Genomic DNA, 21,198 nt, shown 5'->3' with positions numbered 1-21,198 from the left:
TCTGTGGTAATTATTATCTCCTGGTTGGGGAACACCTAAAAGTGTGTTGTAGGCGCAAATGATTTTCCCAAAAGCCAAGCCTAAAAACAGCCTTCAGGGGTGCCTTGCAAATTAGCATTCCTTTTGCTGAAAAAAAGCATTAATTTTTTAAATGGAAAGCATTCATCTTGCTAAAAACATCCCCTCTTGTGGCTTAGGTCATTAGCTTTGTCTCTGTGCTATCCTACATTACAAGGTATAAAGGGAAAGACTAAAGAAGAATGATTAAGGAAGGGCACATACAAATTAACAGGGCAGAATTGGGATGGGTATATGTAACTTAAGGGGAAGTATGTATAAATATTTTTTTTTTTGAGACAGAATTTCACTCTTTGTTATCCAGGCTGGAGCGTGGTGGTGTGATCTTGGCTCACTGCAACCTCTGCCTCCTGGGCTCAAGCAGTTCTCCTGTCTCAGCCTCCCGAGTAGCTGGGATTATAGGCACCTGCCACCATGCCCAGCTAATTTTTGTATTTTTAGGAGAGATGGGGTTTTACCATGTTGATCAGGCTGTTCTCAAACTCCTGACCTCAGGTGATCCACCCACCTCAGCCTCCCAAAGTGCTGGGATTACAGGCGTGAGCCATTGCACCTGGCCATATGTATACATTTTATGTGAACATAAAAAGGACCTCTTGTTCTTTTTTTTTTTTTTTTGAGACGGAGTCTCGCTCTGTCCCCCAGGCTGGAGTGCAGTGGCGCGATCTGGGCTCACTGCAAGCTCTGCCTCCTCGCCTCCTGGATTCATGCCATTCTCCTGCCTCAGCCTCCGGAGTAGCTGGGACTATAGGCACCCGCCACCACGCCTGGCTAATTTTTTGTATTTTTAGTAGAGACGGGGTTTCACTGTGTTAGCCAGGATGGTCTCGATCTCCTGACCTCATGATCCACCCGCCTCAGCCTCCCAAAGTGCTGGGATTACAGGCGTGAGCCACCGTGCCCAGCCAAGGACCTCTTGTTCTAAACAGACCTCTCCATATAAATAATGTGGGCTTTCTTGAGTGGATAGCAGACTCCATCACAAGACCATTCCAGCAGAATCATGAGAAAATGGGTAGTTGGCTTCTTTGCTAACTGGTAGGGTAGACTGTGTAAGTCGTTGAAGAGAAAGAAGATGAAGGAGCAGATGGGTGAGGATGAAAGAAACAGGATGTTAAAAGGAAGGGACTGAAAGGAGTGTTTACCGAGGGCTCATCGGGTACAGGCTGTGTGACTAATACCTTACACATCTTAATTTACTCTTGCACTGTCATTTTCTGATACAGTAAGAATCATCCTTGTGCTGCAAATGAGAAGAGGCTGTGGGAGGTGAAGTGAGTGGTCCAGGATCATCCAGGCAGTTCACAGCAGAGCTGGTGTGTTTCACCTTGAAGTTTGTGCTCTGGCCTGTGATTCAGACCGCAAAGTAAGACGTAGAAGGCAGGCCAAGCAAATTTTTGTTGTGGGTGATGTTTATGAAAGTTACTTGTGTTAGGCAGAATAATGACCTCCGAAAAATGTCCACATCCTGATCCCTGGAACATGTGCATGTTACTTTATTTGGCAAAAAGACTTTGCAGATAAGATAAAGTTAAGAATCTTGAGATGGGAAGTTATTCTGGATAATCTGGGCGGGCTCAGTGTAATCAGAAGGGCCCTTGTAAGTGAAAGAGGAAGGCAGGAGGGTTAGGGAGAGAATGATGCAGCCTGAGAGACTCCACTGGCCATCGCTGGCTGTGAACCCACGTCAGGAGACATAATTACAACAAATTTAGTTATAGATCTAATTGGCTTTTATTTGTGACTTATGAATTAAGGCAGCTCCACTCTACAAGTACAGTAATCGCTCCCCCTGGGCAATACAATAAAAGAACAGTGGATTTTGTCAAATCGGAACAAGGAAACAGAACCACAGAAATAAATACGTTGGTTAACATCACATTACTTCACATTACTTTTTTGTAAAAGTTAAAGTAGAGGGGACCCCCATAGTATGCTAACTCAAGTAAACTGGAATCTCCGTTTTTTTTTTGTTTTTGTTTTTTTAAATTGATGTGTTTTGGATCTGCTTCCTCAAAATTTCAGTCATGTAAAACACTGGGATTGACAAGGTAGATCTGACACTCTGTTAAGTCACCCTCTGAAGCTACTTCTTGTGAAATACTAATGACAGCATTATCCTGACAAGTAAAAGAGGCAGGCATAAGCAAGGACAAATTAAAAGGAGTAAGAGCCTTATCATGATGGGGAGTCTTGTTTGACATCTTGGGAAAAGCTGTCCACAGCATGAAGTTGTCAATTTCTTGTCATGGTTTGCAGTTTGAGTGTCTCTAGTTACGTGAAGTCTCTGAGTGGTCCACACCTCAAGCATGAAGGTTTTCCCTTTAAATTTCCATTGAGTTGTCCATCTCCAGCATATAGGGCTTCAGGAACAGAGCAGACCTTGTTCTTAGTGGTTCTATGGGATAAAATGGGATTGGAGGAGCTAGAAGAATTCAGGGTCCAGTCCAATCTACGGGATAATAAAAATTAAAAAACAATAAGCAGAGCTGTGATGTCATAACAGATGTACTATAGTTTTTTTCAACATATTTTTTCTCTTTGTAGGCATCTCTATTTCTACCAAAGATAATCCCAGTAAGACATATTTGTTTTCCAAATAAGTTTAGTCTAATCAAACTTGGCCTCATTATTTTTATTATTATTATTATTTTCGAGATGGAGTCTCACTCTGTTGCCCAGGCTGGAGTGCAGTGGCGCGATCTCGGCTCACTGCAAGCTCTGCCTCCTGGGTTCACGCCATTCTCCTGCCTCAGCCTCCCAAGTAGCTGGGACTACAGGCGCCCGCCACTTCGCCTGGCTAGTTTTTTGTATATTTTTAGTAGAGACGGGGTTTCACCGTGTTAGCCAGGATGGTCTCGATCTCCTGACCTCGTGATCCGCCCGTCTTGGCCTCCCAAAGTGCTGGGATTACAGGCTTGAGCCACCGCACCCGGCCGCCTCGTTCTTTATATAAGTGCAGCAAGAGTAGCAGTTGACCGCGTCGTCTTTCTTTTTTTTGAGACGGAGTCTCACCCTGTTGCCCAGGTTGGAGTGCAGCTCACTGCAACCTCTGCCTCCCAGGTTCAAGCAATTCTCCTTGAATGGGAGTATAGGCCTATGTATGGGCCTATTTGCGCACATGAATGGTACAGGCCTATGTATGCACTTCCAGGCTGGAGTGCAGCTCACTGCAACCTCCACCTCCTGAATTCAAGCAATTCTCCTACCTCAGCCTCCTGAGTAACTGGGATTACAGGCGCCCGCCACCACGCCCAGCTTTTTTTCTTTTTTCTTTTTTTTTTTTGTATTTTTAGTAGAGATGAGATTTCACCATGTTGGCCAGGCTAGTCTTAAACTCCTGATCTCATGATTCACCCACCTTGGCCTCCCAAAGTGCTGGGATTACAGGCGTGAGCCACTGTGCCCAGCCTGGAGTCTTTTTAAGTTTGCTTTACTAGAAGTTTTTATAAGGAATTTCAGATTAAACTTTTAGAAACCTCTTGACACGAGGAAGCCAAACCAAGGGCGACTTCAGACTTCGCCAGCAGTGCCTATGGGTTCATTTGTGTATATTCCCAAATATAACATCCCAATCAAAGGCTGGGTAATATAACCAGTGATTTCAAATGTATCCTGTTATAAAAGGAGCAGATTTTTGTTGAGCAAATAACTATATTATTATATTTATTATTTAATATAAATATTAATTAACAATTATAATTAATCATTAAATAATCATTAATTATTAATAAAATCAATTAAGCAATCCTTAAATAATAATCATTAATAAATATTAATTAATAACAATATTTTATAACAATTAACATTAATAACTATATTTATTGTGCAAATAAAGATACTATTACAAAAATATAAATGTTCATGAATAATTTCCAAATTCTGGAGCAGTCAGGTAGGGAGAAAATGTAGATGTTTCAATTTTTGTTCACAAAAATCTACTTTACCAAATTGCTGAAAACTGTAGATAGCTTAAAAGAAAGTGTTTCCTGAAATCTGGGAAACAAAACACTTAAAGAATCCACAAAAGTTCAAATAAAAAATCATAAAAATATTATTTTCATTGCTATCATTTAGTCCCATGAAATTAATTCTTTTCTCTGCTTGCTCTTGGCTGGCAGTTTCATGAAGCTATCAGTTTGTTAAAATTTTGGAAATTCTTAAATCGTCCAATGATATGATTTTAATGTTATCAGAAACTTGTATTCAAGACTACGTGTCAGAGTCTTTTCTGTAAATACCCTCAATGAAGAAGAAAGTTTGGATGGTAGCTGATTGCAAATGCTTTAAGCAAGAATCAAAACAATTGTCAGGGCCTGGGCGCGGTGGTTCATGCCTATAATCCCAGCACTTTGGGAGGCTGAGGCGGGCGGATCACTGAGGTTGGGAGTTTGAGATCAGCCTTATCACCATGGAGAAACCCCATCTCTATTAAAAATACAAAATTAGCCAGGCATGGTGGCCCATGCCTATAATCCCAGCTACTCGGGAGGCTGAGGCAGGAGAATCGCTCGAACACAGGAGGCAGAGGTTGTGATGAGCCGAAATCATGCCATTGCATTTCAGCCTGGGCAACAAGAGTGAAACTCCATCTCAAAACACAAACAAAAACAACCCCCCCCAAACAAAACAAAACAAAAAACAATTGTTGTGAATGACAAAGATTGAAAATGAGTATGGTTAAACATCTGATGCTGATAAGAGTTCATTATGATAAGAATGCATCTCCCATAGACATTTAATTACTTCTGTGGCATATGACATTATGGCTTATAACCTATTAGATTTCTGGGAATCTCTTATAATTTTTGGAACACTCACATCAATAACATATCCATAAATATAACTTAGAGAAGGTTTAGCATCACTTATCATTTGACAGTGCTTCCCATATAATGGAACATATCAAATAAGGCGGCTTTTCCATTTAGTTTCTGTTTCCCAGTTAGATGACTGAGTTCTTGGTGGAGCCCATTAATGGATAAGGCCAACAAAGTATAGGCCTATGTATGTTGAAAAAGCTCCAGAGGCAATTCTAATCCTCCTAGCTAAAAACCATGAGTTTAGCCCCAAGTCCTACCTATTAGAACAGGGGTCCTCCATCCTGGCTACACATTAGCAGCATCTGGACAGGCTTAAAAATTACCAATGCCTGGGTCCCACTCCAGACCAGTAGATCAGAATTGATGGTTGGGGCTTGAGCATCCATTTTTAAAAATGTTTCTAAGTGATTCCAATGTGTAGCTATATTTCCTATCAGATTTCTCTGATTTCTTGTGGCCTTCACTCCTTTCTACTTTGGTATCATGAATCTTTTTCAGGTCTTATCTCCTGTCTTGGGCTTTCTGTTCCCTGGGGGTAGGGACCTTGCCTTCTTCATTTCTGTATCTGTTATGAACACATGATTTGATCGTCAGGAAAAGGTTCTCAGCCACATGCAGGATGTGTCCAAAGTTCACATGCTAATACAACACAGTGTTTGTTTTCCATGAAATAAGAGGTTGCCTGTGATGAAGGGTGTGGGTAAGTCCACAGTGTGGGTGGTGGAGGGGAGATCACCCTGTTTTTAGGTGTAACATTGAAACTAAGAATTCTATGTGCATCCGGGGTAAAGGGGCAGGGATGTGTAGAGAGTCAGATTCTAGTTAAGATGGAGGAATTATACTAGGAAGTAGAGGTAAAGAGAAGAAATTTGAACTTATCTAGCAGGCCAGAGCAGGCCCCTTTGGCTTCTTCTTCTTTTTTTTTTTTTTGAGACAGAGTCATGCTCTGTGCAGTGGCGAGATCTTGGCTCACTGCAAGCTCTGCCTCCCAGGTTCACGCCATTCTCCTGCCTCATGCCCGGCTAATTTTTGTGTGTATGTATGTGTGTGTGTGTATATATATATATATATATATATATATATATATATATATATATATATATTTTTTTTTTTTTTTTTTTTTTTAGTAGAGACAGGGTTTCACCGTGTTAGCCAGGATGGTCTCGATCTCTTGACCTCATGATCCACCCGCCTCGGCCTCCCGAAGTGCTGGGATTACAGGCGTGAGCCACTGCGCCCGGCCCCCTTTGGCTTCTTAAGTAGGCGAGTGAACTAGATTTTAGGAAGGTAATGAGGCAGTCATATGCCAGAAAGATTCCAACCTTACAACAAGGGATCAAGCAGGATGTTGAACAGTTATTGGAGTTTATGGGATCGGAGAGAACGACACAAGTGAGCGATGTTAAAAAAAGGATGAAGAGGCTTTGACAATGTATTGACTCTAGGAAGCAAATGAACAGAGGCTGGAGATAATTATGTCTAAGAGACAGTGGGGTCCAGGGAGCATGCAGACCAGGAAAAAAGAGACCTGCAGGAATTAGTGGGAGAAGCAGAAATTTAGGGGTAGAAGGAGGAGATCCAGTCCCAGATATAAGTGAAGAATTTTCTTCCTTTTCCCAAGCATGGTGGTCAACCCTGCAGGAAACATGACAAGAGGAAAGGACATCATACCTGCCAGTCTTCCTAAAACACCGAAAATACACCAGGGCTGCTATATTAGAGCCACCCTGGCCAGCACTCCAATCATGATGCCAACAGTGGCCACAGCTGAGAGGCCAGGAGCACTTCCTTGTGGGAAGAAAAGAGAAGGAATGAAGGTGATGTTATTCTACAGTGGGGTGCCCCAAGAACCAGCTGTCAACATGAAGTAGTCTCGACTTGTTCCTTCAAGGAATACACTAGTTTTGTGGGAAGGTTGCAATTTTTTCTCTCTCACCATGTTTCTAGGTTGGTGATCAGTCTTCTGTTAATTTCATCCTGGTCTTTCTGCACTTGGACATTTTTGAAGGCTTTGAAAATTTGAGAAAGTCTTATTGCTGTTTTTGCATGTCATGAATAAGAGTCTGTTGGATCTCTATGGCAGGGACTTGACTGACAGAAGGCCCAGGCTAGTGCATTCTGAATTTACCATGTTCTTTTGCCCAGATAACTCACTTCTCATGGGCTCCCACCAGGGGAAAGAAAGCAAGCCCAGGCCTGTGAGACCCTGCTTCACTCTCATGGATGAGGGGTTCAAGGACTCCCCAGCGGTCTTGAGGAAACTCAAAACTGCACCGCTATCTGAAACTTCCCTCCTTTTCTTTCTCCTTCTCAGGAATCAGATCTGCATCGTTGTCTAAGGGCTCTCTTAGGCTCTGCTCTCACTGCTGCTCCACTTTCCCTCATGGCTGTTTTCCCTGGTGAATTATCTTGCACCTCTAATCCCATCTTGGCTGCAGCTCAGTGGATGAAAGCTAACATACTAGGCTTGATTTTTTGCAGGGTTTTTCCTCTCTCTCATGTTTAGCCAGTAACCATGTCCTAGTGGGTTTCCACTTGGTGCTTAGCCCTCACCAGTCAATAAGGGTGATGATTAATGCTACGTTAGCTGCTGTTGAGGGGCACGTCCTAGGTGCCAGGCCGTGTGCTAAATACTTAACCTGTATCTCATTTGATTTATACAATAACCCTCTTGGGTAGACATTATTTTCATTTTACAGATGAAAAGACAGAGGCTTAGAGTGATGAGAAAACTTATCCAAAGTCATACGGTTAGTGACAAGTGGATTTAGAATTTGACTCTAGGACTACCTGACTTCAAGGTTAATGGTAACAGTAGTAATAATAATAGCTAATATTTATGAAGCTTTTCTCTGTGTGTGGCATTTTGCTGAAGGCTTAATCAAATATTACATTAAATCTTCAAAACAATACTATGAAACAGGCACTGTTATTTCAATTTTCATTTTTTCCATCCATTTCCTAGTGATGAAAATTATTGTAATTTTCAGTTAAAGAATTGAAGGCTCAGAGAAGTTAAGAATCTTGTACAAGAAACTGATAGTGGTAAATACCTACATGAAAATAAAGAGAGACCTCAAATTAACAACCTAACTTTACAAATTCAGGATATAGAAAAAGAACAAAATCGACCCAAAGATAGTGAATGAAGGAAACAATAAGAATTAGAATTGAAATAAATAAAACGGAGGCTAGAAAAACAATAAAGAGAGTCGATGAAACCAAAAGTTGGTTCTTCAAAACAGATCAACAAAATTGACAGTCATTTACTAGGTTGATTAAGAAAGCAGAAATGAAAATGGGGGCATGGTGGCTCACACCTTTAATTCCAGCACCCTGGTAGGTCAAAGGAAGAGGGTTGCTTGAGGTCAGAAGGTCATGACCAGCCTATGCAACATAGGGTGACACAATCTCTACAAATTTTTTTTTTAAAACTAGCCAAGCATGATGGGACATGCCTGTAGTCCCAGCTACTCAGGAGGCTGAGGTAGCAGGATCACTTGAGCCCAGGGGTTTAAGCCTGCAAGTAAGCTATCATCAAGCCACTGCACTCCAGCCTGGGTTGGGTTACAGAGTGAGACCTACTCTCAAAAAATTGATGACATTGCTACCAATTCTACAGAAATAATAAAGATTAAAAGAGTGCGGTAAAGAATTGTATGCCAACAAATTGGATAACCTAGATGAAATGGGCAAATTCCTGGGAACAAAAAAAAATCTATAATTAGTAATAAGGTTTAGCCAGTAAAAACATTTGACAAAATTCAACATTCTTTTATAAATAAAAACACTTTGGGAATGGAGGGAAACCACCTCAACATAATAGAGGCATACTCAATGGAGAAAGACTGAAAGCTTTCCCTGTAAGACCAGGAACAAGACAAGGATGCCTGCTTTCACCACTTCTCTTCAACATAATATTTAAAGTCCTAGCTGGAGAAATTAGGCAAAAAACAAACAAACAAACAAACAAACAAACATCCAAATCAGAAAGAAGAGGTAAAATTATTTCTGTTCACAGATAACTTAAACTTCTATGTAGAAAATTCTACAGGGTTGGAGTTGTTGCTGGTGATGTAGAGCTTGGGCAGCTCCGCTGTGCAGACAACAGAGAGAAGATTGCCCTGTGTGGCACCTTTGATTCCCCTGCAGGCATCTTTCAATCAGAGTTGGCATCTCCCATCCCTCAGCCCACCCGAGTCCTTAAGATCCCAGGGCAGGTGTGTGTGTCAGAAGATGGATGCATGACGATCTGAGGGCTCAGAGATCATGAGGCCACCTGCTTTGTGTGGGAGAAGCACAGACTTTCTCAACTGTGAATAGAGCAGAAGCATTGAGTCATGGGTAGACACAGGACTGAGAGCCACAGCCTCTGGCACCTCTCCTGTTTCCTCCCTGACTGGCTGACTGCATGGTCTTTTGGGGTGCTCACCTGGAACATGCAGGTGCTGTTTCTTTCAGCTGTACAGTCCCACACCACCGAGCCAAGATGTGTTTTTTTCTGAGGCTTTGCTATTTAAGGACATCCTGGAGATGGGTGATGATGGGGATGGGGGTTTGAGCAGGAGATCAGAAGCAAGTCTAGAGATGAGTTCAGGGGTCAGCTGTGGGTCACAGGTGGGCAGCTCTGTCCAGGAGTTTGATGGGAACAGAGTTTCATTTTGGGAGGAAGAAAAGAGTTCTGTGGGTGGATGGTGGTGATGGTAGCAGAACAATGGGAATGTGCTTAATACTATGGATCTGCACATGTGGAAGGGTTAAAATGGTAAGTCCTACATTAGATATATACAGTGGCTGGTAGTCTTACCCTCCCTATAAATACACACTTTTTGGCACTGTCCCTTCCCTGCCATGCAGAGTCCCCAAGGCTGAATCTCCCTATGTCTCCAAGTGTGCATCACTTGCTGTCCTCTGTGCTGTGTCCCATGTGCTGTGCCCACAGCCTTATACAGCCAGTGACTTCAGAGCCAGGACACAGCTCAGCAGTTTGCCATGAGGCTCCTTGTCTTCCCATTTTCCTGCAGCCTGATCCAGGGGAGGCTTTGGTGTTGATTAGCAGCTTTATTTAGCCTGATTCAGGACAGACACCTGGGCACCTTCTCCATATGCCCTGGTTTCACCTTAGGTGGCTTCAGGGCAGGGTCAGTCAGTCACTGGGGGCGCTGGGAGCAGAGATGGGGGCAGAGTTTGAGCTGCTCCTCCATCATCCAAGGGGCTTCCTCTTCTCATTTAAGGAAAAAGTGTGAGCTCATTTCAAAGCCTCCTTGTCCCTTATAGCTTATAGAGTAGGTAAAAGAACACAAAGAAGTGACAGAAAGGGAACTGTTGGTGACAGAGAGCAGCAACTTGACTCTGAGGACTCTTCCTCTTTTTTCCTCTGTGAATCCCCTTTCACTACACAGGACTCAGGGCTGAGGGAGCCCCCTCCTCTCATTGCAGGATGGACCCAAAGTCAGACATGAGAAATCAGAAAGCAAAAACAACAAAAACCAAAAGTAGACAAGGGGAAGAGAGTCTGCAGAGGTGAACTGGGAGGGTTCAGGGGAGAATTTGGGATTTGCTTGTGCCCCTTGGACACAGGTTGGGAAAGAAAATTTCTTCCTGGCTCTTCTCTGAGAGCCACACTCCACCTGAAAATGTGATGCCAGTGCTTCGTGGATCCACTTACCAGAGACTGTGATCATCATGACTGTGGTCCTATTGAGGCCAGTGGCTGAGTTATAGGCTTGGCACATATAGGATCCGCTATTATTCACAGTGATGTTGGGGATAAAGAGCTCTTGTGTGGATTGCTGGAACGTCCCATTGACAAACCAAGAGTACTGTGCAGTTGGGTTAGAGGCTGCGTGGCAGGAGAGGTTCAGATTTTCCCCTGGACGGTAACTGGAGTTTGAGGGGGAAATGGTGGGGACATCTGGGCCATCTGGAGGAAAAAGAATAAAGCCACAGATGATGTCGTCAGAGAGAAGCGTAAGTTCCTGGTCTGTGGAGGGGCAACAGTGTCCCCTGAGCCATGTCACAACCCTGAAGTCTCAACCAAACCCCCGCTATGTCCCCTGAGCCAACGTCTGAGACATTCACCTGTTTCTCCCATCAGAAAATGTGAACCCTGAGCCTTAAGGACATCATGGAGATGAGTGATGATGGGAATGGGTGTTTGAGTAGAAGTAGCACAGGAGACAGCCCCTCGCCTCCTATTCTTGGTCAAGGCCTGGTCTGCCCACGTTTACTCAGGGCAGGAAGTCACGGCAAGCTTGGGTGAGGGTCTGAGTGCTTGGACCTGAGAGGGACCGAGAGGCCTGGACTCTGGCTGTATGGATTTGGGCTGGGGGCCCGGGCCACAGAGGAACAGAAGATACTCACAGAGGACATTCAGGATGACTGGGTCACTGAGGTTGGCACTCACTGGGTTCTGTATTTCACATTCGTAGGCTCCTGCATCATTCCTTTTGACGCTGAGTAGAGTGAGGGTCCTGTTACCATTGGACAGCTGCAGCCTGGGACTGACTGGGAGGCTCTGATCATTTACCCACCACAGGTAGGTTGTGCTATGAATGTCAGGTTCACAGGTGAAGTCTACAGCATCCTTGTCCTCCACGGGGTTGGAGTTGTTGCTGGTGATGTAGGGCTTGGGCAGCTCCGCTGTGCAGAGAACAGAGAGAAGATTGCCCTGTGTGGCACCTGTGATTCCTCCGCAGACATCTTTCAATCAGAGTTGGCATCTCTCATCTCTCAGCCCCTTTGAGTCCTTAAAAGCCCATGGCAGGTGTATGTGTCACATGACAGATGCATGATGATCTGAGGGCTGAGATTGTGTGAGACTGCCTGCTCTGTGTGGGAGAAGCACAGTCTTTCTCAAGTGTGAATTGAGCAGCAGCACTGGGTCATGGACAGACACAGGACCCGGGGTCACAGCCCCTTGTGCTTCTTCTGGTTTCTCCCTGACCAACTGCCTGCCTGGCTTCCCTTGGGGTCTTCACCTGAAACATTCAGGTGCTGGGTCTTTTCAAGCTTTAGTCCTGCTTTGCCCCCCCGGCTGTATTTTCTGTGTGGCTTCCTTTTCTTTTCTTTTTTTTTTTTTTTTTTTTTTTTTTGAGACGGAGTCTCGCTGTGTCACCCAGGCTGGAGTGCAGTGGCGCGATCTCGGCTCACTGCAAGCTCCGCCTCCCGGGTTTACGCCATTCTCCTGCCTCAGCCTCCGAGTAGCTGGGACTACAGGCGCCTGCCACCGCGCCCGGCTAGTTTTTTGTATTTTTAGTAGAGACGGGGTTTCACCATGTTAGCCAGGATGGTCTCGATCTCCTGACTTCGTGATCCACCAGCCTCGGCCTCCCAAAGTACTGGGATTACAGGCTTGAGCCACCGCGCCCGGCCTGTGGCTTCCTTTTCTAAGGACATTCTAGAGATGGGTGATGATGGGACTTCTTATTGTTCTTAAACCCCGAGGATACTGTTCAGCCTGGCCTGGGATTGGATGTTTCAGCAGAATTAACACAGGGGACACCAGGGGCAAGCCTGGAGGTCAGTTCACTCATCAGGCAGTGGAACCACAAGGTGGGCAGTGTTTCCCAGGTGTTTAATAACGACTGACTTGAGCCTGTGACCCCTAAAGATAGAGCAGAATTCAGAGAATGATCTAGAAGACAGTGAGGGGGACAGGTAGGAGCTGCCTGAATTTAATAGCAGAACCATGTTCCTTTTCTTTGACCTTTAATGTTTCTTCTCCATCTGCGGAGGGCAGGTGAGGACTCTGTGGATCTCTCCATAAATACATGTGGATGTTTGCAAATGCAGAGCTGAGTGGTGGAAACGGGGAGCATGAACTGCTGCAAATCTGACCCTCAAGGACCATGTGTTGTTTGACAGATATGAGACAGAAATTTGGGAAGAAGTTTTGGAAATATTTTCTCCCATTGGACATTACGTTAAATGAAATGAGTCACTCACAGGACAGATACTTCAGGATTCCAGTTATATGAGGTCCCTAGAGTAGTCACACTCATGGAATCAGAGTAGAATGGTGATTGCCAGGGGTTGCGAGAGGCAGAATGGGGAGTTGGTCAATGGATGTGAACTTTCAGTTACACAGGATGAGGTTCTAGAGATTTGCTGTTCAGCTTGGTACCTATAGTTCATACGGACTGAGTATCACTTATGCATAAGGCTTAGGACCAAAAGTGTTTTGGATTTCTGACTGTTTTTGGATTCTTGAACATTTGCAGTAGACTTACCCGTTTAGCATCCTACATCTGAAAACCCAGAATCCAAAATGCTCCAGTGAGCGTTTCTTTTCAGCATCGCTTTAGTGGTCAAAAAGTGTTGGATTTGGGAGCATTTCAGATTTTGGATTATTAGATTTGGGATGCTTGACCTGTAGTGCCGTAATTTGCTTTGAAAAATTTGCCAGGAGTTTAGACCTCATGTTATGTTCTGAATACAGTAAAAAATGAAAGAAATTTGGGGGAAACATTTAATTTTTTCCATAAGTGGAGATTGTTACTAATGGCCTAAAGATCGAAGATCAATTGCTGGAAGTAGTATTTTTCTTGATAACATACTAAGGGTTAGGTGTGCTGTAAATTCCAGTAGGATCACATTGTCCTCAAATGAAGATGCTGAAGTTGGTTTGAAATTAGCAACTCCCTGAGTAGAGAGAGGCACATGAGTCCTCTTAGGAGGATAGAACCAGTCAGTTAGGAAGTCTCAGGTGTGTCAGTTACATAAAGGAAGGAACGATGCCAAATTAGAAGCAACGTGTGTTATGCTAGTAAATTTAGAAAGAGCTCCCTGCCCCTAGTTCCTGTGCAGAGTTAGGCAAATAGGGAAGGAGCCCAAAACAGGCATGTGAAATGCTTTCTTCATCTCCTCTTAACCTCAGAAAACACAATGAGAGTTTAAGTTCATCTAAACTGGGCAGAGTCTATGTGAGACTCCAGTGACTGATGCACTTCTCAGTCCAAGGGATCCCACCTTATGACAATGGCATCATCACGAGGACACAGGTGTATGTGGAATGGGCAGCAAACCCATCAGACAGCACCTGCCTGGCCGGCTTCACCTGGGGAAGGTCCTGGGGAATGACTGGAGGGTGTGAGCCTCACATCAAGATGAGTCTGGGAGTCAATGGGTGAAATTAGCCTCTGGGCCTTGGGGAAAGCAGACCTGTCATCCTGCCTCTGAGCCCCTGGTGAGTCAGTAGAGTCGCTGAGTCGCTCATCCCTGTCCCGTGGCCTGTTCCACATGTCAGCCTCACCAGAGGAAAGAGCCCTGTTATGGGGACACAGTGGAAGCTCGTTCCCCTGGTGACCTGGGGACAGTGGCTTGCAAGGGACCTGGCAGGGGTGGCTGCTCCAGCTGATTTCTGTGCCTTCCCTATTGCCTGGGAGGTGGGCCAGGACTCAGTGTGAGCAGGAAGGGAACAGGACAGTCGGCCTTGTTAGAGGGGCTTTCTGGAGAAGGCCTAAGAGTGGAGGAAGCTGTGCAGGGCAGGGCATCCCAGCTAGAATGAAAGGGGAGGAAAATGAGGGACATAGAGGGGCAGAAAGAGCTAGAGATACCTATGGCAGTGAGCAGTGGGGGCTACAGTGACCTCAGAGACCCCAGGGATCAGGAGCCTCTTGGCTGCCCCAGGCCAGGACCAGAGAGACCTGAAAACCCTCTAATGACCAAGGAACCCCAGAGTCACATGAGATGGGGTAGGTTTAGGGACAGGGGTTCAGAAGGATGGAATATGGGTTTCAGCCCCTGAGGGACAAGAAACAGGTGTGGCCAGAACCTCATAGGATTCTGCATCCAGGAACTGGTCTCTAAAGAGGTTATGGGTCCTTTTTTCATTCCTTCTTCCTTTCTTCCCTTCTTCATGAGAGAACTCCTAAGTGAGCGTGTGTCTCACTTTGGGCCTGTGCTGGTGTAGGGTGTGAGTGGGGAGAAAAAACAAAGTCCTCTCCTTTATCCTCCCGTGTGAATGACACCAACACATCGGGAAACACAGGATTTCAGGTGCAGTGAGGGGACTGTGGGTCGGAGGGAGAGACCTGGACAATTCCAGCACTGACTCTGTTATTTGAGGCAGGTGATTTAGTTCTAGAGTAAAACTGAGTAATTCTCTGTTTGCTTCTTACTTTCCAGACCAGAATCTCCACTTCCGAGCTGTGGATGCACAAGACAAAAGGAAGTGAACCCATGACTGGTCTCAGGTCTGCAAATGCCTGACAACAAACAGCCCCGCCCACCCCCCCGTTGAGGAGAGGAGGCGGTTCCGGCTGCAGACAGACCTCATATGTCTCTAATCTGCTGCCTATGGCCTGTGTGACCCTTGTTAGTGACTGTCTCCCTGTCCCTCAATTTCCTTTCAATAAGTAGGATAAGTGCTATTTGGCTGTGAGGTTGTGAGTTAACCTCAAAATATTTACAGTCATTTGGTCTCAGCTCTGCACAGAGGAACTGCCCAAGTGAACAGCATCTATGATTATTTGCTTCTGAGAGAGGGCCCTGGGCCGGATCCGTGGTGGACATGGAGCTTCCGGGAGCATCCTCTCTTCTCTGTTCCTCTCCCTGGGGACTCTGAACTTCCCAGGGAGTAACCTATGTCCTCTAGGGCAGTGGGCTCATGCCCTAGTAATTTTTTCCATTCTGTCCTTTCCATGCTGAGCCTCAAGTGAAGGAGGAGGCCCTATCCTTGGCTAGATGAGGCTCTGGGTGCTCGGCCCTGGCTGGTGACCAACTCTAGGAGTCATGGCCCTTGGATAGCTCACATCCTTGCTCCCAGCCAGCCCTGCCCAAGAGGCCACCACACAGCCCTAGCACAGACTCCCTAGGATTACCTGGGAATCAGGAACTAGGGACAGGGCTTTGCACAGGGGCTCAGTTCTGGGAAGAGTTGAGCTTCTCATGAGGATCCCAGGGGGCCCCCCTCAGGCCAGGCCCTGACCCAGTTCTCCAGGGTCTTTCTCAGGGTCAGGTCCATGGGGAGACCATGGGGTGCTTGGCTGACACTGACCTGCCCCTGCTGAGTCTCCCCATCAGACTGTCCTTCCTCTGCAGTGAGTGTCTGCAGGGTCTGGATGCAGGAAAAGAATTCTGATCTGTGGAAGTTTGTCTCCCCCATGTGTGTCCTGCACTAAATGTCCAAACCCCAACACAGGATGTAATGCAGAGGGGACACAGGCACAGCCCAGGCCTGACAATCCCGTATGTGGGAAGTAGAACTGAACCCCAACACCCAGAGGTCATGGGGAATCACTCACAGTATACCCAGAACCGGCCAGTTGCTTCTTCAGTCACAAGATCTTCCTTTACGGCTTGTAGGGTGTAGGATCCTGTGTCATTCTGGGTGACGTTCTGGATCAGCAGGGATGCATTGGAGTATACTGTCTCTCGACCGCTGTGTGCAGGCCCTGGGGTAGTTTGTTTAGTTCTTATTACATATGCTACAATTAGACGTTTGGCATCCACTCTTTCCCCTTTGTACCAGTTAAAGCCTAAAGTATTCTGGGGCAGATTGTGGGCGAGTAGAAGAACCTCCTTCCCCTCTGCGACATTGAACGGCCTGGATTCAATAGTGAGCTGGGCAGTGGTGGGCGGGCTCCAGAAGGTTAGAAGTGAGGCTAGGAGAGAGGAGAGAGCATCGGTCAATATTGGGACCTATGCATTAGGGTGGAAAAACGGGGCCCTGGGTCCTGAGCAGGTCTCTTCACCCCTCCACCTTGGAGCACGTGTGTGTGTGTCCTACTGGGTCAAAGTCAGCAGTGTGACCCCCACCCATTCCTTCAGCGTCTCTGACCTTGGCATTCCCCTGTTTGGAATCCTCTTCCCCAGAGGTCTGCACGGCTCCCTCCCCGCTGGCCTCAGGTCCTGCTCACATCAGGGCATCTTAGGGAGACCCCTCCCCTGACACTTCCTCTAGAGACCCCGGGTCTTTTCCTTCTGACCTTTCCCTGCTCTATTCCCTCCAGGGCTCTTGTCAACACCTGACCTCACATTCCAGATCTCTTTGCCTGTGTTTTTTCCTCTTCATGACAGTATGAGCTCTGTGATGACTGAGACTTGTCTGATGCTTGTTGTATGCCATTGACTAAAATTCATTGCAAATACTTGTGAATGAGTTAATGAGTGTACCTGGTGGTTATTTTTCAACCTCTGATTGGTGAGTAAGGGCAGTGTTTAGTGCCCTGGTTATATTTTTATTTGGAGTGTAACCCTGATGCAGTTCTGATTTCTGTCATTTTTCAAATTGTAGTGACCAATGATGATTAACTTGGAAAACATGATCAATTGATTTTCCTCCTTTTTTATCAATCCCAGTTTAGTGCGACTTTCCTGTTGTGACCTCTGTCCCTCTCTGGTGTTCTGTTTCCTCAGGCTTCAACAGAAGCCCTCTGTCCCCTCTCAGAGCCCCGTCCTCCCCCAGGAGACCCCAGCCAGTCTCTGTGCTCCCTCCTCCCATCCACTCCCAGGGAGTCCTCCCCTCACCTGTGAGCAGGACCTCCTTCCAGGGGACACATATTCTGCAGAGAGGGGCTGAGGGGGGCCCCATGGTCTCTGCTGTCTTCTCTGTCCTCCTCTGTGTAGGGGAGCTTGAACTCCAGGAATGCTGTAGTCAGGGCTGCTGTGACTGTTGCCTCTGCTGTCCTTCCTCCTTCTGTGCTGAGCCTCTTCTCAGGGTAGGAGCATTTCCCAGGGTCACGTGGGTCATGGGTGCGGTCTCTGTTCAGGAATCCTCTATCCCCTCCCCTCTCATTTCTGTCTCTTTTGTCCCTCCTCCTCTTCCCCTTCTGTTTATATTCAGTTCTCCAGTAGACGCTCTGAGAAGCAAGCATGTTTGGACCCCTGTTCCATAACACGACGACCCGCCCTCCCCAGCACAGACCTCTGCTGTGTCTGGGCCTTGGGTCTGTCAGCACCACACAGAGAGTCCCCAGGGTCCTCAAACCTGGTGTTATTTTTTCTGTAACAGAGAAACCCTTCTATGTGTGCAGGATGTTGCTAGTGTTCTCACACATCTGGGAAGGTTGGATTTACTCCAAGCAAGGAGGTCACAGGGATGTTTGGGGTCCTAGAAATGGACACATCTAGGGCTAAAGCCCAGGTCTAAGATTCTGAGTCATTCTTTTTGCAGCGCTGTGTGACCCTAATTTCCTGGGAGTAACTGAGAATGAAGCTGCATGGTGCTGTAGTATTATGTCATCCAGACCCCAGACGTTTCTAGACCAACTTTATGATTTTCTCTACAGCGTTACCACCTTTATTATTATTTACTTCGTACTTTTTTTGTAATTAAATTTAGTTTACAAAACATCCTTGTCTTAGCAGGGCTCAGTGGCTCACACCTGTGATCCCAGCTACTCAAGAGGTTGAGGTGAGAGGATGACCTGAGGCCAGGAGCTGAAGACAAAGTATTTTTGTCTTACACAATACTGTCCATGAAATTAGAGATTTGATGTGTGCTTATTTTTTTTTTCCTATCATGTACTAAAATAAACACAGTTAAACAAAGTTTATGTTTCACCTAAAATCAGTTTTGGGAAATGCTTATATAGTGACATAAGCATGGAATTTATATCCAGATAGACTTGGGCTCAGCTACTGGCTCTGTCACTTAACTACGTTGACTTGAACAAGTCACTTGGCTTCTTTGATTCTTGAAACCCCGATTTGTAAAAGGAGGATGGTAAAATCCACCCTCCAGAGTTGTTGGGAGTAAGTGAGCTGCTGTGGCATCCCAGTGCCCAGGCGGGTGTTGAGTACATGATGGTTATCCTTGCGATTATTGCTGTAGAATTCTGGTTGTTTTCCAAAGACAGTATCTATGCTGGAATATTGGGATGTGGCTTTCTGCTAATGTGCATGTGTGAAGATGTTACTTTTACTTGTTAGGACTTGTGGTGCATCTGTCATTATTTTTATTTCCCAGTTGTACTACCTATTTTCTCTGTGATATTGGTCAAGTTGCCTAACTTTTCTGTGCCTCATTTACCTAATTTGTGAAATGTGGGTAACAGTAAACTAGTGTGCGTGTGTGTTATTTCCCAGCTCCGACCACTAGAGGGCATAGAAGCACTGGCACCTACTAGCAGTAGGCATATTGGTGACCATGGTCTGCAAACATCTTTTTCCCATGAAAGGAACCAGGGGTCCCTGGAGAAATAGCTGATCCAGGGCTGGGCAAGAAAGCACAAGAGGAGCCTTGTGGGGCCAGAAGTAAGCATCTTGTGGGGCCAGAAGTAAGGAACTGCTTGAAAAATGATGGGGTTGTGTCAAAAGTCACAGAAACCAACTAGAAGGAGCTCCCAATGGCCAAACTCTGGACAATATCAGCGACATAATAAATAACGCCAGCCACTGGGGGCGGTGGTTTATGCTTTGGCACTTTGGCAGGCCGAGGTGGGCGGATCACTTGAGGTCAGGAGTTCAAGACCAGCCTGGCCAACACAGCGAAACCACGTCTCTACTAAAAGCACGAAAATTAGCTGGGTGTGGTGGCGGGGACCAGTAGTCCCAGATACTAGGGAGGCTAAAGCAGGACAGTCGCTTGAATCCAGGAGGCGGAGGTTGCAGTGAGCTGAGATAGTGCCACTGCACTCCAGCCTGGACAACAGAGCAAGACTCCATCTCAAAAAAAAAAAAAAAAAAAAAAAGATATAAAATAAGATTAGATTTTACTTTGAGATTTATTTTGGGAATGGAGGAGCTATTATTTCTTCCAGCCACTAAGTAGCTCAGACTCAGGCCCGCATTACAAACTTTGCTTGGCTGGGAAACAAGGCTCCAGCCCGGCGCCACCCACCAACGTGGCTTGTGATGGCGCCCCCTGGCGGCGCAGTGAGCTTTCCCATAGTTCCTCACCCTAGTGCTTTAGGAGCGACTTTAGAGATTCCACTCGGTCCATTTATTGAACCTTTTCTAGGTCACTCTGCGGTTCATCTAATCTTCACAACAAGTCGGTGTGAGCAGTGGTATTTATTCATCTTAAGACGATAAAAAGGCTAAAACAAGTGAAGCGACTTGCCCAGGGTTGCAAAGGGAGTGACAGAACCAGAATTTGGATTTAGGCCCCCGTGACTTGCAGCCTGAGGGTAAATGCCTAGATGAGTGTAAATGTATGGCCAGGTGGAGAACTATCGGTATAGAGCAACGGTTGTCGACTGGGGGTGGTTTCCCCTAAGGAGACATTTGGCAATATCTAGAAATGGTTTTTGCTTTCACAAAGGAAGAGGGTGCTTGGGGGAGGGGGGAGGGGGGAGGCTGCTATTGGCATGTAGTGGAGAGAGCCACGCGGATGCTGCTGAACATCTCACAGTGCACAGAACAGCCCTCACCACAAGGAATCGTTCAGCCCGGATGTCAGTAGAGCTGCTATGAAGCCCTGGTTTGATTTAGAAACCTGAGGATGCATTCTTGCGATTAGCTAATGTTTGCTGAGTGCTGAGCTAGATAGCGTGAGGGATATGGCAACAGTGCACCAGTCTGTGCGGCCAAGGAAGCTGCAGCCTCGAAGGGCAGTGGCTGGAGGCAGGAGAGACACAGGAAGGTCTTCAGTATAAGGCAGCAGATGATAAGTGCAGGAAGAGAGTGTCCAGTAGGGCTAAGCCGGCTCTCAGGAGGGGGAGTGATTGGGTGTGGGAGGAGCTGAGCACTTGTCTGGCCTGTGGGAAGATGGTTTTTGAGTTGAGTGTATCAGCAAAGTTGAACTGGTGGGAAAACAAAAACTCTGTTCAGGGAAGGGCAAACAGTCTAGTTTGGGTGGAGAAAGAGTAATTTTTAGTGAGTGGAGGGGGTTGCAATGGAAACGGAGGTTGGGGCTAGAGCTTTGAGTCCAGGCTGAGGACACTAGCCTGGGTGTCTGTCACAGTGATGGAAAAACCTTCCCTTCCTGAATGGGGGTTTAGGTCCCAGGGCTATGGGGCTCAGCAGCTTCTAGAGCGCTCTCTCTACAAAGCTAGGAACTTGGAGTGGAGAAGGGTGGAAATTGGAGTGGAGAAGGGTGAACATCTCTTGATTTTAAGAGACACTAAATATGTAATAAAGCTGTTTCGCCTCAATGTGGCCCTTGGGGAGATGGTGCTCCCAGGTGGAAATATACATGGGGCTAACCTCTCTTCTGCATTGTTTCTTTGCAAAGGGCTTGGCCACTTTGGTTGTAGTGAAAACTGGAGCAGATTAGAAAGCCTTAGCCAAAGGTCTGCTACCCGAATGGTGCACTGTTGCAGCAGGGCTTGGTGTGGCTAAAGCTTCAAGCATGGACACCACCTGGTGACAGGATTTTCTTCCGTTTATTAGCTACCATTAAATAGCATTA

At 46.1% G+C, this 21,198-nt stretch overlaps 1 protein-coding gene across 2 annotated transcripts; it reads right to left on the bottom strand.

Annotated features, from left to right (window-relative positions):
• Positions 1-1,966: 1,966 nt before the first annotated feature.
• Positions 1,967-17,576, bottom strand: LOC105495285 (CEA cell adhesion molecule 6). Of its 2 annotated transcripts, XM_011764636.3 has the most exons (6): positions 17,373-17,574; positions 16,148-16,507; positions 11,265-11,543; positions 10,570-10,824; positions 6,573-6,689; positions 1,967-2,530 (listed from the first exon to the last, which is right to left on the bottom strand). In XM_011764636.3, exons 1-5 carry the CDS (start codon positions 17,434-17,436, stop codon positions 6,613-6,615), a joined length of 1,035 nt encoding a protein of 344 aa, XP_011762938.2. In that variant the 5' UTR covers positions 17,437-17,574; the 3' UTR covers positions 1,967-2,530; positions 6,573-6,612. The 2 variants fall into 2 exon arrangements, with proteins under 2 accessions (XP_011762938.2, XP_070944302.1); XM_071088201.1 differs by lacking the exon at positions 6,573-6,689 and having other exon boundaries at positions 17,373-17,576.
• Between the last annotated feature and the right edge of the window lie 3,622 nt (positions 17,577-21,198).

This window comes from Macaca nemestrina, chromosome 20, assembly GCF_043159975.1.
Source record: "Macaca nemestrina isolate mMacNem1 chromosome 20, mMacNem.hap1, whole genome shotgun sequence".
Classification (NCBI taxonomy): Eukaryota; Metazoa; Chordata; class Mammalia; order Primates; family Cercopithecidae; genus Macaca; species Macaca nemestrina.
Note: the sequence above shows the minus strand (reverse complement) of the source record. Positions and strands in the feature narration are given on the sequence as shown.

What these genes read in the sequence shown, in the direction of transcription:
- LOC105495285 (XM_011764636.3), bottom strand. Translation starts at nt 17,436, where the DNA reads ATGGGGCCCCCCTCAGCCCCTCTCTGCAGAATATGTGTCCCCTGGAAG. An exon ending in GAAGGAGGTCCTGCTCACAG is followed by an intron (nt 16,508 to 17,372) that starts GTGAGGGGAGGA and finishes CCTCTCTCCTAG; the next exon opens with CCTCACTTCTAACCTTCTGG. An exon ending in CATGATGATCACAGTCTCTG is followed by an intron (nt 6,690 to 10,569) that starts GTAAGTGGATCC and finishes TCTTCCCACAAG; the next exon opens with GAAGTGCTCCTGGCCTCTCA.